Here is an 18,259-nt window from a genome sequence, read left to right as displayed (position 1 = left end):
AAGACGGTTCGGAAAGTCTTGCGGTAACAGTGCCTGTACTCGTTGCAGATGGTAAGGGTATGAGAGTTGTTCCTTTAAAATTCGAAATACCGTCATATGATCAACATTTAGCTGGAAAGCAACCTTTCTAGTACTCGTAGTAGGTTGTTCTTCAATCAAATTAAGTACTGCTTCCTCAAACTGTGGTGTTCGTACTTCTCGATGGCAACCACAATCCTGCGTTCGTCTGTCGAATGAACCGTATTCTCGTAATCTTTGATGAAGTCGGCAAGTATTTTATGTGATGGATGCTGCCGTTGAGGATAAATTTCAGCATATCTTCAGCTTCTAACCCATTCCTCTGCGACAGACCGTAAACGTAATGCATATCAGCCCTTTCTTCATTTGTGTATGCCATTTTAATAACAATTGAATTATTAAAGTAACAAATTAAGAACAGAACAACAACACACAATTAGTATTGAATCAATTTCGGAAATTCACAAACTGACAGCGCCATACCAATTCAATTGTCACTATCGCTAATAGCGACCTACTAGATATATTAGTTTCGTATTTTCGCATTTATGACGATGTATCTCTGTAGCTGTTCGTAAAATAATTTTTTGCTGCGAACTGGTTCATTTTGGGAAAAAAAACCCAGGTGACATTTTTTGTTTAGAATGAAACAGGCTATCGGAAATGAATTTTAAAATGGTAAACAAATGATAAGACAGAAAGTTACATTGGAAATACATTTTAGTGGTTGCGTTTTCCACCCTTACAACCATGGGGTAGTCTAAATAAATTTCTGCCTAAGTGTCTTTCTGGTAGTACAAAACGTCAGGTCAATTTCAATATTGTAACTTTTTTAGTGCTTGTGAAAAAAATTGTTATACAAATTCTATGAAACCCTTTAAAGGGCTGTATCTTAACAACGGATGCTCCAAAGAAATTTCTTTATATGAAAGATCCCATCTTTTTTTCGATGAGGAATCACCTCTTCAAATGTTTCACACTTATTTAGTTACACCTTGTATATCCAACGCCTGTTCATAATTGAATTGAAGTTTTCATTTTATATTTGACAGTCGATATGATTTCTGTAATTCAATATTCACATATCAGATGACGTTTTCAAGAAATGTTTCGAAATTTATCAACTTGTTGAGAATTCAAAGACATTTTCAAATATTAAAAAAACCTTCCAAACTTTTTTTGAGTACACTCGTCATAAATAACAATTTATTCCAATCACCAGATACTGAAAGTAGAAAAAGGCATATTCTTTCTGTTCGATTACATTAGTTCATAGCAAATTTATGACTGTAATGCCAAGGGTGAACCATTTGTTGATTTTAAATCCCTAAATGTGAAAATAATAGTGAATATTTCCTAACACATAAGATTTTTGAGTTATTATTTTTTTCACAAAAATATAGTGAACACGATATTCCAAATTTGCTTTGCCCTTAAATTGAGAAAAGTGTTTAACATCTGTCACCACAGCGGCTCTGCCAAGTATTCGAATCTGCTTTCGCTGTATATGAGACTTGTAACGCCGTTTCTCGAACTTCCGATACTCGAAGTTTCCAGAAAATACTAGAAATACGGAACCGCTTCAAAAGTAGCAGGTTGACAATCGGATTATCAATATTGGTTTAACGCGAGTAGTGATGAGTTAGTATTAGAGAAGCGAGGTGACCAAACACGCGAATATGAAGAGTATTGTATTAGTGTTATCTTTGTGAATGAAATAAGATGACTAATGTGAACGCAGTATCACATATTTGAACACGACGTACGCAACAGTACAAAAATGTCCAAAGTAAGAAACGTGGCTGCGTTAATCTCGCAGATAGTTTTTTTGGTCAGTTTACTCCTAAATCGCAAAAACGGCCAATCAATCAAATGACCAAAGCAGCTTACCATAAGTATTTTGGATGTGTTGTTAGTGATCAAGATCGGGATTGGGCTCCTCACGTATGTTGCCAAACCTGTGCAGCAAATCTAAGTAACTGGTTGAATGGAAAACGCTCTTCTGTGCCCTTTGCAGTTATAACGATTTGGCCAGAAACAACAAATCATTACAACGACTTTTTACCAGTTCTGACACCCTCGGAAAATTGGAAAACCGATTTGGAAATTTATGATTACCAGGCAGGTTCCCATGATGTGCCAGAAAAACACGGTCCTTATTTTCTCGAGAGTGAAGGAACAACACCCCATTCAATCGAACAACCTGAATTAAATAACCTAGTTCGGGACCTCAACTTGTCCAAAGAGAATGTTGAACTATTAGAGTCAAGATTACAGCAATGAAATTCACTAGCCCCTAAAACCAAAGTTAACATATTTAGCAGCCGTAACCATGAGCTATCCTCGTTTTTTACTACAGTGGTGTGATTCAAACTCCTTATGTTTCAACACAAATGAAACAAACATAGTTTGCTTCAAACTCAATTTTGACGACTTACTTATAGAAAATCACGCTATAGTTAACAAAACTCACACAAAATGTTTAGGGTTATTTATAGATGATGAATTAAAATTTGATGAGCATATAACAAATTTATGCAAAAAAATAGCATATGGCTGCTATGCAGTTCGAGTTCGAGAACTCAATCAATCCTCAGCTGGAACTGTGTATTTTTACTTGGTAGAGTGTCACTTGAGTTATGGAATTGCTTTTTGGGGCTTTTGTAGTCAGGAACTACTAAATTCAGTATTCGTTCTACAAAAAAAGGACTGTCATATACATATGTAGGGCAAAATCACAAGACCACTGCAAACCACTTTTCATCTGTCAGAAAATTCCTACTGTACCTTGTTTATTACTGTTAAAAACCGTTTGCCTAATTCACAAAAAATATTCCAACTCAGCAGTAAATAATGACAGACCCACACGAGAGGAAGTCGGAATTTACCCTTGCCAATCCCAAAATCAGCAATTACAAAATTTTCTTTGATATACGAGAGCAAGAAAATATACAACCACCTTCCAATGTGCTATAGGGCAACAGCAAATTGAAAAAACATTCAGAAAATTGGTTAAAGGAGTATTTCTGCAAAAAGCCTACCATGACTTGAAGGAATATTACGATGATGTAATTCAACTCTTAGTATTTCAGATAATAATAATAATAATGACTTTATTCATAAAAAAGAATAATTATAATCATACAAACAAATAATAGCTATGTTGAATAAAGTAAAATGGCAATAAGTGCAGAAGCACTTGTTTCGCCTAAAAAAGAAAACTTAACACATACACACACAAATACAAACAGACACTTTTTTTAAAATAATGTTAGGGCTTACATATCTAGGGCTTACATATCTGTAATAATTTATTTATTTATTATCTGTAATGGTATATATATATATATATATATATATATATATATATATATATATATTGTTTTATCTATGTGTATTCGTATATGTACATTTTTTGAACTTATAATGATTGTTTACTGTATATCATAGTTTTAATATTTTAAAAAAAACTTTAACATTGTTGACTTCATAAAGTTTCACTAGCTTTGTCAATAAATATTTCTTGGACAATAAAGCATGATTGATTGATTGACTTGTGTCTGACTCTCAATACAGTTCATGTAATCAATATTGGACATTTTTAAAATACATTATTACTGGCTATTTTCCTAAAGTCTTGTATTGTGCTAAGTAAATATAAACTTTTGCTGTTATTTATTTATGTCCTATTTTGTTACATATACATATATTCAGTATGTAGTTGAAATTGTATATTATTGTATAGTTTATGGTTTTATATGACTGAGAGCGATAGCCAACCAAGATTTGTCAATAAGATATGAATCTTCAGACAATAAATCATATTTTGATTTGATTTGACTATGCAGGATAAAATGTGTATTTGTAAATCCAAATGGTGTGATGGAAAAAATTGGATATGAACATAACCCGGACGAATGGCGTTCATTTATAGATTCGTCTATAACAAATTGAAAAGCCGTTCTGCTTCATAATGGTAACAAAAGATCCTCTATCCCTCTTGTACATGAAGGAAACACACGAAAGTATATCACTTATTCTGAATGCAATAAGTTAAAATACGTAAAAGTTGCAAATATGTGGTGACCTAAAATTACTATTACTAAGTCTCCAGGGCGGATGTACGAAGTTTTGCTATTTTCTTTGTCTTTGGAACAGTAGGGCAACACAGAGCCTTTATCAAGTGAAAGAATGGCCTCCGAGAGATAAATATATTCCAGGTTTAGCTAAAGTGAAGAATATACCTCTTGTTAATCCCAAAAACGTTTTGTTTTCTCCATTATACATCAAACTGGAGTTGATGAAACAAAGAAGGTAGTGCGAATAAATATCTTGAACACGTTTTTCCAAACTTAAGTGATGCAAAGCTCAGGGAAGGTATATTTGTTGCACCAAAAATTAGAAAACTACTAAGTGATCAACATTTTGATCAAAAATTAGGTAATGTTGACCTAGCTGCGTGGGGTTCTTTAAAAAAATTTTTTCGGAGTTTTTAGGGAACAAGAAAGTAGAAAATTACGAAACACTTGTCGAAGAACAACTTGAAAATTACTGCAGAACGGAATGTCGCATGTCTCTTAAAATCCATTTCTTGGAATCCCATTTGAACTTTTTCCCAGAAAATTTGGGTGCTGTCGGTGATGAACAAGGAAAAAGGTTGCACCTAGATATACTGACAATGGAGCAACGTTACCAAGACAGATGTGATGCAGCAATGATGTGGGATTATTGTTGATTCCTTATGAGGGAAAACGATGAAAGTTTCTACACAAAAGACTGATTTGAATGGTTTTTCATGTGTATTGTTAATAAAGTCTGTTATCTTCAAAATACCGTTCTTCATTACCTAAGTTTGGTACCTGTATATTTTGGTACCTCAGTTCTTCTTCTTCTCGATATGACCTCATCTCCACGTAAAGGTTTTGAAATGTTAATCGAAGGTTTTCACGGACAGGAATATGTTGAAATTATTCTTCGGGTTTATTCCGTGTGGTGTATTGTCATCCCCGATGGGAATGAATTTGGCAACGTTTCGACAAAATCACATTTGTCATCATCTGGCGATTATTGTTAAGTGTTCGGAAGTCATCTGACCCTACTCGGATGACTTCTTACTGTGCAGGTACAATGTTGTCGTTCCATAAATACCGTTCTTAATTACCTAAGTTTGGTACCTGTATGTTTTGGTACCTCAGTTCTTATTCTTCTCGATATGACCTCATCTCCCCGTAAAGGTTTTGAAATGTTAATCGAAGGTTTTCACGGACAGGAATATGTTGAAATTATGGGTTTATTCCGTGTGGTGTATTGTCATCCCCGATGGGAATGAATTTCGCAACGTTTCGACAAAATCACAATCATGTATATATATATATATATATATATATATATATATATATATATATATATATATTATATATATATATATATATATATATATATATATATATATATATATATCAAGAATGAAATAATTCGTGGACACAACACTCAAAAAATAGGGGCAAACCGCGGACACGTGTTTCTGGCTATTGGCCTCATCAGCGCGGTGCAGCCAAGTGTAAAGATGGGCAACACTTATTTGCCGAAAGCAGGAAACAACACATACGCACGGAGTCAACAACAGAAGCCAACCGCACATTTGTGGTTCCAGTTAGTAGACCTAGAATTCCTAGGCTACAACTAACATGACCACGTAGGCAGCTATAGCTACCTGCGTGACATCCGGGTCCAGGATATAAATACAGATAGAGATTTTATCGATTGTGTATGATACAAATCAAGAATGAAATAATTCGTGGACACAACACTCAAAAAATAGGGGCAGACCGCGGACATGTTAGATGTAGCCTAGGAATTCTAGGTCTTCTAACTGTGCGGTTGGCTTCTGTTGTTGACTCCGTGCGTATGTGTTGTTTCCTGCTTTTGGCAAACAAGGGTTGCCCATCTTTACACTTGGCTGCACCGCGCTGTTGAGGCCAATAGCCAGCAACACGTGTCCGCGGTTTTCCCATATTTTTTGAGTGTTGTGTCCACGAATTATTCCACATATATAATATGTGAACATTTTTCTATAAAATAAAAATAAATATAACTCAAAATCTTTACGTGATGGTAAATTTTTTATGTTGAAGTCGCAGCAAGAATGAATTAAATTCTCATCTATGGCCATTATAGTATTAGTCGCAACTTTTTTCTCTTATTTGTTGGCTAGTGTATTCGAAATCTCTGGAAGTAAAAACTGTTGAGAAATTATGACATGTCATTATTGACTTGTTTAATTCAACTTGAATAATCATCAAATGATCAACATGTCATTTATTGTCAATACTATGACGTTCTGAATATTTCAAATCAATTTTACTTCGAAACCCGGCCAAATTCACATAGCCAAATACGAAGAAATCAACTTGGTTGATGAAAGAAACGCGTAGAGAAGACTATTGCATTTCTGGTGACTGGAAAAATGTTTGTTTTAGATAATTGATTCCAATCAACTTTTGTTATTATTATAGTTTGGGAGTAATATGAGTTTATGATCGGTGTAACTAGAAAACCAGAATGGAATAAATCCAACGAAATACTACAATCTCCTCACTATACTCTTATCCTGAAGAGTTTGTTTCTCTAGTCTAGTCAACAAGTTCAAAAACATGAAAAATAGAGATAAAGGTCCTAAAAATATAAGCGATAGCTTATTCGATTCGGAATCATCTCTAAAAAAATGTTTCTGAAGGATTTTAGTGTAGGTAAAAAATTGCAATTGTTATTAACAAAATAAAATTTACAAAATGGTATTCAGTTTTTCGTTAATAACTCAAAAAATACTAATTTTTGAGCAATTTTGAAGAAAGCTCGTTAAAGAGGAGGACATTTCCGAGAAGAAAGTCATTATTGCCAAAACTCTATCAATTGAAAAAAAAATGTATCAACAATTTTCAGATATTTCATTTTGCAATAGGTTTAAAAAATCATAATTAACAAATTTATAAATTTTTATGAACTTTTATCGCAGGATCGCATGAAGTATATTCAAAAGGGCTCCACGAAGTTTAGAATTCATAGGCCAATTATTTATACCTTTTATTCCACCATTTATGCCAACAGAGATTGAGAAAATTTATTAGTTAACCATTGAATAACTTTTCGAAAAATGGTGACAAAACTTTTTTTCTACGGTACTCGATTCATTCAGGTGTTGAGAAGATATAGTTTCTTTTCAAATTTTTGAAAGGACATTTTATGTTATAAAAAAAATTATTTCTTTTGATAAACTATCTTTAGCGGCAGCGCGCGCATGCCGTATTAGCCGCGCGGAGCCCTATTTTCAAAGTTAAATTAAAATTATAAATAATGGAGAAAGAGTTTCGGGAGCCAGGACTGTTTTTTCGAAAATTCCCCCCTCTTCAACGAGCTTTTTTCAAAATCGCTAAGATAATAATATTTTTTGAGTTATTAACGAAAAACTAAATACCATTTTTTTAATCTTATGTTGTTAATAACAATTGCAATTTTTTACCTGCAACAAAATCTTCGAGAAAAGTTTTTCTAGAGGCGATTTCGAATTTAATGAGCTATCGCTCATATTTTCAGGACTTTCATCTCCATTTTTCATGTTTTTGAACTTGTTGATTAGACTCGTATTTATAATCAAATATTTCGAATTATCAACAAAACATGCGAAATGTAAACAATTTGAGAATAATTCTTCTCGTTTCATGTTTGGCTTAGCAATGAAGTGAATTTTCGGTTAGCTTGGCACAACTGATTTCCAATTATCTCATCCATCAGAACCTATTCATCCATTATTGTGAAACAAATTTTGTTCAGTTCAATCACTGTGGAAAAAAGCAATCAGCTTTTTCAAAACCGAACAAATGGATGGCGTCCTGAAACACTTTCGAAGGTTCACGAAATGAAAAAAAATTACTGCTTTGTTTGTTTATTTTTTCAATCCACTGAAAAAACATGGATGACAAATTTCGATAAAAAATTTTTTTGATCACTTATTCATTGGAAAATTATTGTACATGGAGCTACTATGATAGTCACTTTTTGTGGACTCGATAATTCTTACGGTTTTTTTTGGTACATAACTTGCTGAAGTGCAAACTGAAATATTCACCACGAAAAGTTACTGCGTAATATAAACCACTGAAGAGTCCAATTAGTCAGTAATTTGTCGTGTTCATGAATTTTGCCTTCAAATTAAAAAGAGCAATGGAGAAAAATAGTGGTCGACGACAATTTTTATCAGTTTTCAAAACCTGAAATAAACATTTTATTGGAAACTTCCGCACCGAATTGTGAATAGCTTTGATTTCTTTTTTTGTACACAAGCACTACAGGAAAATCCTTGAGGTCCTATGAGAGCGGTGCCTGTGAGGAAGTAGCGATTCACATGGGATCTATATGTCGGTTATTATGGTTTTTACCAACTTTATTGAGATCTCTTACCACAAACTGTCTCAGATACGTGTTTATATTTCCAAAGAATAGATCGGTAATGCTTTCACTTGAAATATGTTCATATATGTTCCACCTGATATACTCTATGATATACTTTAGAAAGTGAAATCATTTTCTTTCAAGGCAAAACACAAGCACTACAGAAAACTCTTTAAGGCGCTTTTAGCGTGGTGCTTGTGTGAAAGTAGTAAATCACATTGGATTTGAATCGATGGAGATTGAACCCATTTGGGTCGCGTATGTCTGATATGTACCGTTCTTGGTAAAATCAAATGTGCCAAGTCACTTGAACACTTCCCGTGCAAAAGAGAGACAAATCCCCAACTATCAAGGTTGTAAGTGTTTTCAATCAGGCGTATGGCTCTTTTCTTGATGAAATCCAGCAGCTTCAGGGTATGTACTCCAAAAAAAATATGTTCTGAGCTTCATAAAGCGTCAAAAGTTGCTGAGGTGTGTATAGTCTTCTGGTTCGGAAGAGTGTTCCAATCTTTTAAGGAGAAGCCTTTGCAATTCCAGCGACATGATTGTGCCAAGACATATTGGTATCCATTTCAACCCCCAACAAACTTATCGAATTTCAGAAAATACACCTCACGATTTGATCTCCACAAACTTTATTTGAAAAATATATCACAAAATATTTCGCTAGCACAGTAGCTTTGTCAAGTAATTTGAAAACTTCAAGTTGTTTCTCACACTAATATTTATATACTACAGGTAACCATGATTAAGACTACCTTCAAAAATTTATCTAAACCTCTACCTAAGGTACCTGTTCAATTATGATCACCTGAAGCATATTACCTCACATCTACATCAATAATAATTCTTTCTCGGTTTCTAAGAACACAAGTTCAATAATGGTGATCTATTCAAATCCAATTGGTCATTGGAATGTTTAAATTCATCAATTTCCATTGTTTCCAAATGGTTCAGTTCCAAACCTTCATTTCCTATGTGCAAAATTTCGAACTCTTCGTTGAAGATATGATGTTCTTCTAGAAGATGATTTGAATATGTTGATTTTGTTTCCTTATTTACATAGCTTATATGATGTTCCTGGATTCGATTCCTGAATGTTCTGCCAGTTTCACCAATATATACCTTAGGACACGTTCCACTCTTCAATTCATATAATCCTGTTTTTCATCAGTTCGGACTTCCATTGTCTAATACAATATCATCAGAGGATTATCGGACAGGATAAAAAGGATTGGATCCAAGTATAACATCAGGACCTGCTTCAGATCTGGGAACACTATCCGTATCAGCCTCACGAAAACCAGGCCACCAAACGCGGACTGCGATTCCAAGAATTGCATTTACCGTATACCCTGCGAGTGCGGAGAATCATACATAGGTGAAACTAAGAGGCCATGAAAATTCGCATTGCTGAGCACAAGAAACACACACAGCGAGGAGAAACCAGCAAATCCGCAATAGCAGAGCATGTTTGGACTCATCTACATATTATCAAATGTGCTCAAGCTGAAATCATTCACAAAAAGGAACACTGGTTTAGAAGAAAATTTAAAGTCGCGTATATATTGTCCAACAACGTATTTAGTCAAGCTAGCGTAGAGATAAGTAACATATGGAAACCTCTAATCAAGCAAAAAACGACCAACTCCCGCCAAACAGTCATCTCCCGCTAAAACCAATGAAGCAGAGAGAGGGAAGTGGGAATAGCTGAAAGCACTCGAATGACCTATAAGTAGTCGGATCTCGGAGGAAGTCCAGTTATCACCCGGAGACGATTGTGGATATTAACAATCGAAACGTCGCGTCGTGACGTAACTTGGGTTGGAATCTTTCAATTTTTAGGTTTTATTTTTCATTGCTTGTTGATAATATTTTTTAATTTTCAGCTTTCATTAATATTTAAATTTTTTTATATCTTTTCGGTTGTTGCTTGTATGTTATTTCTTTGTAATTTCAGTTTTTTTGTTTCATAAAATTGTTATTTTTGGGTAATCTTTTTATTTATTTTTTTATTTACTTTTTTTTCAGGGATTTTAAAATCAATTAATATTATATTAGACAAAAGAAGTCCGAACTGATGAAATACATCACGAAACATTGTCAACCACCTTAAATAATCCTGATTTCTCGAATTTTGATGTTTTGTCTTTATTATTTTCAACTAACTTTCCCAACGTTTTACTTGTTCATCACAAATTTATTTCCACCAACTCGTAGAAGAAATGTTTATTGATAATAAACATTCTTTAGAAACCGTTCCTTCAAGTATGTACACTCACTTATTTTACTGAGGGGTTCATAAACAGACTATCAATCAATGTCTTCTTTAACGACGTGTTGTATCGTGCAACGAATATCTAAACAGTACTAGATTTCTCTTCTTTCTTGCAACTCAATTACATTGGAATCATAATTGACAGAACGGAATTGTATTCGAATTGATGAATTTCGCAGGAAAGTGAAGAGATGAATCAAGAGAAATAATCGCATCCTCTTTCTTCATCAAATTTATGTTTAGTATTCATTGCAGTGAAAGGTTACAAGAATAAAAATTGGAATACTTTCCTTCCAATAATAAGGTAATTTCTCACGTATGATCTTTGTTCAATGAAATATTTCACACAAGGCGTTTTTTAATCATTCTCATTGCTAACGCTTACTGTTTCAATGAAATCAGGGTATCATAAGTAATTTTGAAATCTTGGTTTTGAGTTCATTATTTATCAATTCAATATGATAGTGAGATTATTCATTATTCGGAAATGGGACTGAAACGCAGCCCATACCAATGAATTTGCTAATAGTGACTGACGACATCCGAAAGATGTACCTGCTTTTTTTCAAATATGATGTTTATGATGTGATACTGATATGGAACGTCATATTGAATATATAGTTGATATATCCGGAGTACGAAATGAAGGTTAGGTTAGGTCCAAAATGAGTGGGTCTATTCGACCCTCCACCGTCATCTGCAAGGGTTTATTATGGCTCACACCTATTCACACTCAATCAAATAAACCCAGTTTCCTAACGAAGCCAATTAGTTTGTATGGTGAGTGGTCTTTCAGGTCAGATGGTAAGAGTACGACTCTGCCGAACTCTACTAACCTGATTCGGTGCCCAGCGGGGCAGGCACAAAGTATATGCTCTGCTGTATTTTTTTCCAAACAGAGGCGACACCCACTGTCTTCCGACAATCTGAGTCTCTGCATATGATGATTCAAATAATGACAGTGACCTGTAATGAGGCCTTAGATATCGTAGTTCATCTCTACTGTAGTCCAACAACTGTTTGGTATCAAGCTTTGAATCCTGGAAGATTCTGCCAGAATTTCATAAATCTTCTTGCCATCGAGGTGTTCAATGTTTGTTTGGCAAAGCCTGAAGCGATGCCAATGACAGGTTCTGATCCGATGAAGCTGCTTGCAGCACCCTTCTTTGCAACAGAGTCACCAGCTTCATTGCATTCCAGGCCAGTATGGACAGGAATCCTGACCAGTATGGCCAGGAACCCAGACCAAAGGCAATCTGTTAAGTCTTTCTATCGAGAAGAGTCGTTTTTGGCCATTTGGTACTAATTTCGACGTTGCTCGATAGGAGCCAAGAGCTTCCAACGCCGCTTGACTGTCCGAGAATATTTTTATTGACTTGTGTATGAGGTTGGATTTTTCCAATTTCTCCGCAGACAATTCAGTAGCGTAAATATCCGTTCGAAATACAGTAGCATAGGCAGGCAGGTAGATATGTCTGACCTATGTGCAAACAAAACAGATTATCATTGATTTGATGTTTTTTGGTTCCTTAGCCACAACCTTGAGGTTTTGAGGACTAACATTTTGTTTGAAACTGCGGCAGACTCTATGAGGGTGATGCGGCAATGGTCAAAATTAATATATTGCTGGGATAAACAAACTGAAAGTGGCTCCAACATATCCGCATTCATTATGGTACTGGAAGTCAGATGTCCGCTTATTTTCGTACGTGTTAGGTCCGTCTCTAATTGAAATATTGGAAAAATATGTAGGTTTCGAAGTGCCGGTTATGATTGTTTTTATGTTTTTGGGTTTTAATGGCCTTTCTGTGTAGCTACAGATAATACTTTTTGAATTTTCCTAATAGTTGCATGCAATCAAAGATAATGTGAGTGCCATCCGGGACATCGTGTCCCGCCACTACGGATTTGTCTGTTTGACGACAGAGAAACTTTGCTATGCTTCTTTGGGCGCGTTTAATAGATTATTTTCGTGATTATGATATTAAAATAGCTACGGGTTGTCACGGAAATACCCAGCACAACAAAGAAAACACAAAAATCTATTGATTTTATTGATTTTCTAACATAATCTGCTCCTTGCTGCTCTATACACTTTTTCTAACGACGTTCAATGAGTTCGATACCGGTTTAATAATAAGAACTGTCGTGTTCCTCAAAATAGCCATTAACTGCCGACATAACTTCTTCATCGTTGGAAAATCTTTGACCACTTTTTCAAGTTTGGGAATAGAAAATAATTCGAGGGGCTGAATCTGGCGAATAGGGTGCATGAGGTAGCAATTCAAACTTTAATTCGTTGATTTTGGTCATTGCTAGAATGAATTCGTGAGCTGGTGCATTACTTTAATGAAATAACATTTTTTTCCTAGCCAAATGTTGCCGTTTTTACTCGATTTCTTCACCCGAACGTTGCGGTAAGGTCGCACGATACTCGACGTTGATAGTTTTACCTTTTTTAGGATAGTCAAAGAAAATTATCCCGCGCGTATCCCAAAACACCTTTGCCATTACCTTGCTTGCAGATGAGACGGTCTCTGCCTTCTCTGAAGCCGGTTCCTCCTTTTGAATCCACTGTTTTGATTGTTCCTTTGTCTCAGGTGTAAAGTGATAGACCCATGTTTCATCCATGGTTATGAAACGATGCAAAAATTCTGCTTTGTTGCTGTGAAACTTCGCTTGACACTCAACTGAAACATATTCACCACACTGTTTTCGCTCGAGTGTGAGCAAACGCGGCACCCTTCTTACACACAGCTTTCTCATGTACACATTTTCAGATAATATACAATTTACCGCACTTTTTGAAATGCCTGCTAAGTCTGCTAGCTCGCGCACTTTCAGTCGACGATCAATCAGTAACGGTGTCACTGTTTTTCGAGTTCGAAAGCCGTGGAATTTTGGAATTTCTTACTAACGTTTCGCTGGCGCGAGTGGCTATCTTCTTCAGGGGTTTAACCATCATGGCTTGCTGTCCGATGACTAACTTTAAGACTTCGTAAAGCGTATTTATGCCTTGTCGGGTAATCAGTTGTATTGGTACCTGTATTTGTACCTGGAACATTAACAATCTTGCTGCCTATTGTCATTCTCTTTGTTATTCTCGAATTCCTCAAAATGGGGTTCCATATTCGATTGGGGTTCACCGCTTCATCTTTTCTGTTGAAATCCTTCGTGTCTGTGTGGATCTCTATTGCCTCCCGTACCAATTGGCTATAGTTTCCCTGGTTGAGGGCGATTAGTTCTGTGTTTTCAAACAAAATTACGTGGTCTCCTTCACCAAGTGCGTGTTCTGTCACAGCTAAATTGTCCGCTTGGCCTAGTCTGCAGTTTCTTTTATGCTCTTTCAGTCTTGTGCCCATGGATCGTTTGATGGTTCCGATATATACCTTCCCACAAGTGCACGGTATGCAATAGACTCCTGCTGCTGATAATGGGTCTATTTTGTCTTTAGCCGACCTGAGGCTTTTTTGAATCTTCCTCGTGGTTTTGAACACTGTTTCGATGTCATGTTTATTCAATAGTTTTCCAATTCTGTCTGTGACGTGTGAAACTATTAGATGAACACGACATCAAAACAGTCTTCAAACCCGCGAGGAAGATACAACAAAGCCTCAGGTCGGCTAAAGACCAAAGAGACCCATTATCAGCCTTACGAAGCCTGAAAGTTAGTCATCGGACAGCAAGCCATGATGGTTAAACCTCTGAAGAAGCTAGTCACTCGCGTCAGCGGAACGTCAGGAAGAAATTCCAGAAATCCACGGCTTTCAAACTCGAAAAACAGTGGCACTGAAAACCTCAGCCGCGAAAGTCCAAACCATTTTGTCATTCAGTAACGCTTTGTGAAATTTTGTCGCCGTTTCTGGAGTCGTTACCTCATTTGTTCGATCACTGCGATGCCGTCTTTGGCAAATCGTACGGCCACGTATAAACTCTGATAACCAATATATTACTGTTGTGAACGAAGAAGCAGACTCACCCAGCGTAGAATTCAGTTCAGCTTTCATATTGGTTGAGCTGAGGCCTTTCAAATACAAATATTGAACCACATGACGCCAAACAGTGCAGCGTCTTCAAACTTGAAACATATACTTTATAGATTGTGTACTTTCTGATGAATAGATATTTTTCAAATAGCTACCGTCATCTCTAGGACAGTTCGGGTATTTTTGGGACCACCCTGATATAATCAAAAGGTATTCGGTATATTTTCAGCGTATTAAATGGAACCCTGGGTTCCTTCCTAAACATTGAGTATTTGTTATTGCTTGGCTCTTTTTTTATAGACAAAATCATTCAATACGACAAGTTATAAAGAGAATATTTTTTTCTTTTCGAAAAATATATCAAATTTATGCAGTAACTTATCGTGTTGAACCAGAAATTTGCCTTTTTACACCAATATGAAGTTCTCCATTACATTTTCAATTTTTTTTTCAGATTATAGATGATGGAGAAAAAGTCGATGAAAAAACTGTTATTCCCTCCACAAAAAAAAATATGAGTTATGTTTGAATTTTGATCACTTTCTCGTGATTCATCCCGAAATATTGTTCAACACCATATCAATTCACACTCAAGATCCATTGATTGTTTTTTATCTATAAGATATGAATAAATACACACAATTTATATATAACAATACATATCAGTTTCTTAAGAAGAAGGAAATTGGCATAATGAATAATATATTCTTCATAAATAGTGTATTTCGATGGTTGCGTACCGTTCATCAAAAAAAAAATTATTTCTGACCGGGATATTATAAGCTTATATCGTCATAGTTACGCTATCAATAAAGAGGGTCATAACTCCCTTGGGACATTATAGATTTTATAATTCCCTCTACCTTTCACAAGTAAAAATAAATAGAAATGAAAACTGAACCATATTTTATTTATTCACGTCATTACAAATAATAAATGTACAATTTTGAAATGTTCCCTGAAAATTACTTCCGCCACTGGAAACAATTTCTTCTTTTGTATGGCTGGAGCTTCTGTTCACTACAGTCGAGGTACCTGCCTCTTCTGATGACAAAGTAGACAACATACGCGCCGTTTTATTTCTCAATTCGATGCTATCCTCCAAATACCCCTCCGCCACCGTGGAACTTTTCCAACCTCCGTGTCTTTTTAAGTTAGTCATAGGTGCTCCTGCATTGGCTAGAGCAGTAGCAGAAGTGCGACGAAGGCAATGTCCCGTATAGGAAGATGAGTTTGGCAATCCTAAATACATTGCGATTTTGCTGGGGATTTTCCCAAACATGTTTTTTCCAATTGGCTGAGATGTACATTTATTTTGTCGGAAGCTCAAAAAAATCGTTCAATACCTTTAGGACGCAAAGACATATAAAGTCTTAATAAAGACAAAGCGGAGAACTCTTTTTCATCCACAACTGTAAATTTCTTCGATACACCAGTTTTACTTTCCGGTACGTTCACTACCATAACGGAATCCCGGTCCTCTATATCCGATATCTTCATATTCGAAAGTTCCTGACTTCTGCATCCTCCAAAATAACCCATAATCAAAACAACCTATAACAAAAAAAAGGAAATAAATACACACAAAAAGGAAAATAAGAAAAAAATTACCTTATGCAATAAATGAATATCATTAGGAGCGTCCTTTAGGAATCTGATAACATCTTTAGGAGATAAAGCAGCAGACTTTTTCGGCTTATAACTCTTACTCTTCCGTTTCAAAAAAGCCTGTAGTTCATTGAACTTGGTGATATCTCGTTTCTCATGTATAGTCACCATCGATTTTAGCATTGACCATTTAGTCCATAAAGAATTCGGACTATACGTTTCTGACTGAAACGAATAAACACAATTACTACCAAATCTACCGAAAAACATAGAAAATTCCTTACCGGTTCTTGAAAATATGCCAGAAATACAGCTTCAGTGACATCTTTTGGCATAACATTTTTCCGTGTCAGCCAGTCCAGATATATCTTGCATTCTTTTTGGTATGCGGCTTCACTTTTCGATGGAATTAATGATTCTCTTGCTTGTTCAGCTTTTTTCAAAATATCCTCTATTATATTTGGGGTAGAAAACACGTTTTCACCGCAAACACAGCTTGATAACAAAGTTCTGTTTATAAACAAGTAACATAGCAACAACCTAGCAACAAGAAAACTCTACTATAATCAACGGTACCTGATTCAAATATACCGGGAAGGTAATGAATTGGTACATTTTTCCGTTTCAAAAATGAACAAAATTTTATTGAAATCGTTCAGAAATGAAATTATCTATGTACCACGGGAATTAATGAGCCTTAATAACCTCAGGCAATTGCTGTCCCTCGGGCCAGAGGCCCTCGGGACGCAAACTTTGCCATCGGTAATTAAGGCCCTCCTGATTCCCTTGATACATAAATAACTATAAAAACCAGAAAGAGGAGACAATTTGAAAAATGACGAATATAGCTATTAGGAAATAATCCAGTTCAAATTCAGCCATACTGGTAGGATACAAATTTTTCAACAGCAAAAATCCTAATCTAGACTGGTTTTATCTAAACTTCCTTCTTGGGACTCACATTATGTTCTGTTTTCAATTGGTTCATGCAAACAATATCTCTAGGATCTAGACGACTGATGAAACGTGATATTCACTTCATATCGTCACAAGGAAAATATTTGCATTACGTTCGATCGATATTCACTACTTGGGCAAAGTTAGTAAGATGTTCTTTGCCTATGATATATGATTACGATTATTATATTCGATTTTTTCACGGCGCCAGACTTTATGGCTTATTCCATTCTGAATAAATCTTGTTGAAAATGGGGTTGCTATCCTTCAGATTCACCCATTACACTAACAACTTCAGTTTATCTTCATTAATGCACGAAAACGTGACTAGAAAATAGCAGTAGGATTGGTGTCGGGAGTAAGTTCTATATGACTGGCATAATCAACTTTGAAGAGTTCGAGGAAGCTCGCAAACTGATTAACTCTGCAAACTTTGTCCTGCTCTTGTCGGTTTTTACTCGTATGTTAGTTTGCCAGAACTGAAACTGAAAGCGGATGTGGAATGAGCTTTATAATGAGGTTAAAATAATGATAATAGTAATGATAGTAATGCTGATATTACTTTATCAACCTCTTTGACAACTAGTTGTATAAGATAATTGAATGGAACTGGCCGATACTTGATAAAACTACATATTCGAACTCATTAATACAGTTTATTGTTTTACAGAAAGTCTGTTCTGGTTTTATGAAATTCAGGTTCTAGGACGTCAGGATCATGCGCAAGTGATATAGAGCGTTCTGGTTCATTGAGGATAATTTCGGATTGATGAATCCTCTGTTCTGGTTTCGACTGCGAAATGATCCTAAACTGTCCTGAACCGTCACGAATCGCACTTGCTCTGAACTGTTGAGAACTGTTCCATTGCTCATGCGCATTTATATGAAAATTTGTTTGGGCTATTTAATAAGATTTAAATGATTGATGATTGAGGTTAGATAACATTTGAACTGACTACAAGGA

The 18,259-nt window shown here is 35.5% G+C and overlaps 2 protein-coding genes across 2 annotated transcripts in view; one reads left to right on the top strand and one right to left on the bottom strand.

The window, feature by feature from the left end:
* Positions 1 to 18,259, top strand: part of LOC111502089 (uncharacterized) — a 595,228-nt gene that overhangs the window by 29,579 nt on the left and 547,390 nt on the right. The gene's annotated exons all lie outside the window — the stretch shown is intronic.
* LOC141484661 (uncharacterized) lies at positions 15,624 to 17,136 on the bottom strand. Its single transcript, XM_074179785.1, has 3 exons — positions 16,623 to 17,136; positions 16,342 to 16,563; positions 15,624 to 16,284 (listed from the first exon to the last, which is right to left on the bottom strand). The coding sequence occupies exons 1-3, from the start codon at positions 16,671 to 16,673 to the stop codon at positions 16,057 to 16,059; spliced, it is 501 nt and encodes a 166-aa protein (XP_074035886.1). The 5' UTR covers positions 16,674 to 17,136; the 3' UTR covers positions 15,624 to 16,056.

This window comes from Leptinotarsa decemlineata, unplaced genomic scaffold (genome assembly GCF_025532065.1).
Source record: "Leptinotarsa decemlineata unplaced genomic scaffold, Ldec_3_MD MMD2_tig00026282_RagTag_RagTag, whole genome shotgun sequence".
NCBI lineage: Eukaryota > Metazoa > Arthropoda > Insecta > Coleoptera > Chrysomelidae > Leptinotarsa > Leptinotarsa decemlineata.
Note: the sequence above shows the minus strand (reverse complement) of the source record. Positions and strands in the feature narration are given on the sequence as shown.

Bases quoted from the DNA above. Each gene is read 5' to 3' on its own strand.
- LOC141484661 (XM_074179785.1), bottom strand. From the start codon at position 16,673: ATGCCAAAAGATGTCACTGAAGCTGTATTTCTGGCATATTTTCAAGAA. The intron at 16,564-16,622 runs GTAAGGAATTTT...TATTCGTTTCAG, and splicing joins TGGCATATTTTCAAGAACCG to TCAGAAACGTATAGTCCGAA. The intron at 16,285-16,341 runs GTAATTTTTTTC...TTTTTGTTATAG, and splicing joins ATATTCATTTATTGCATAAG to GTTGTTTTGATTATGGGTTA.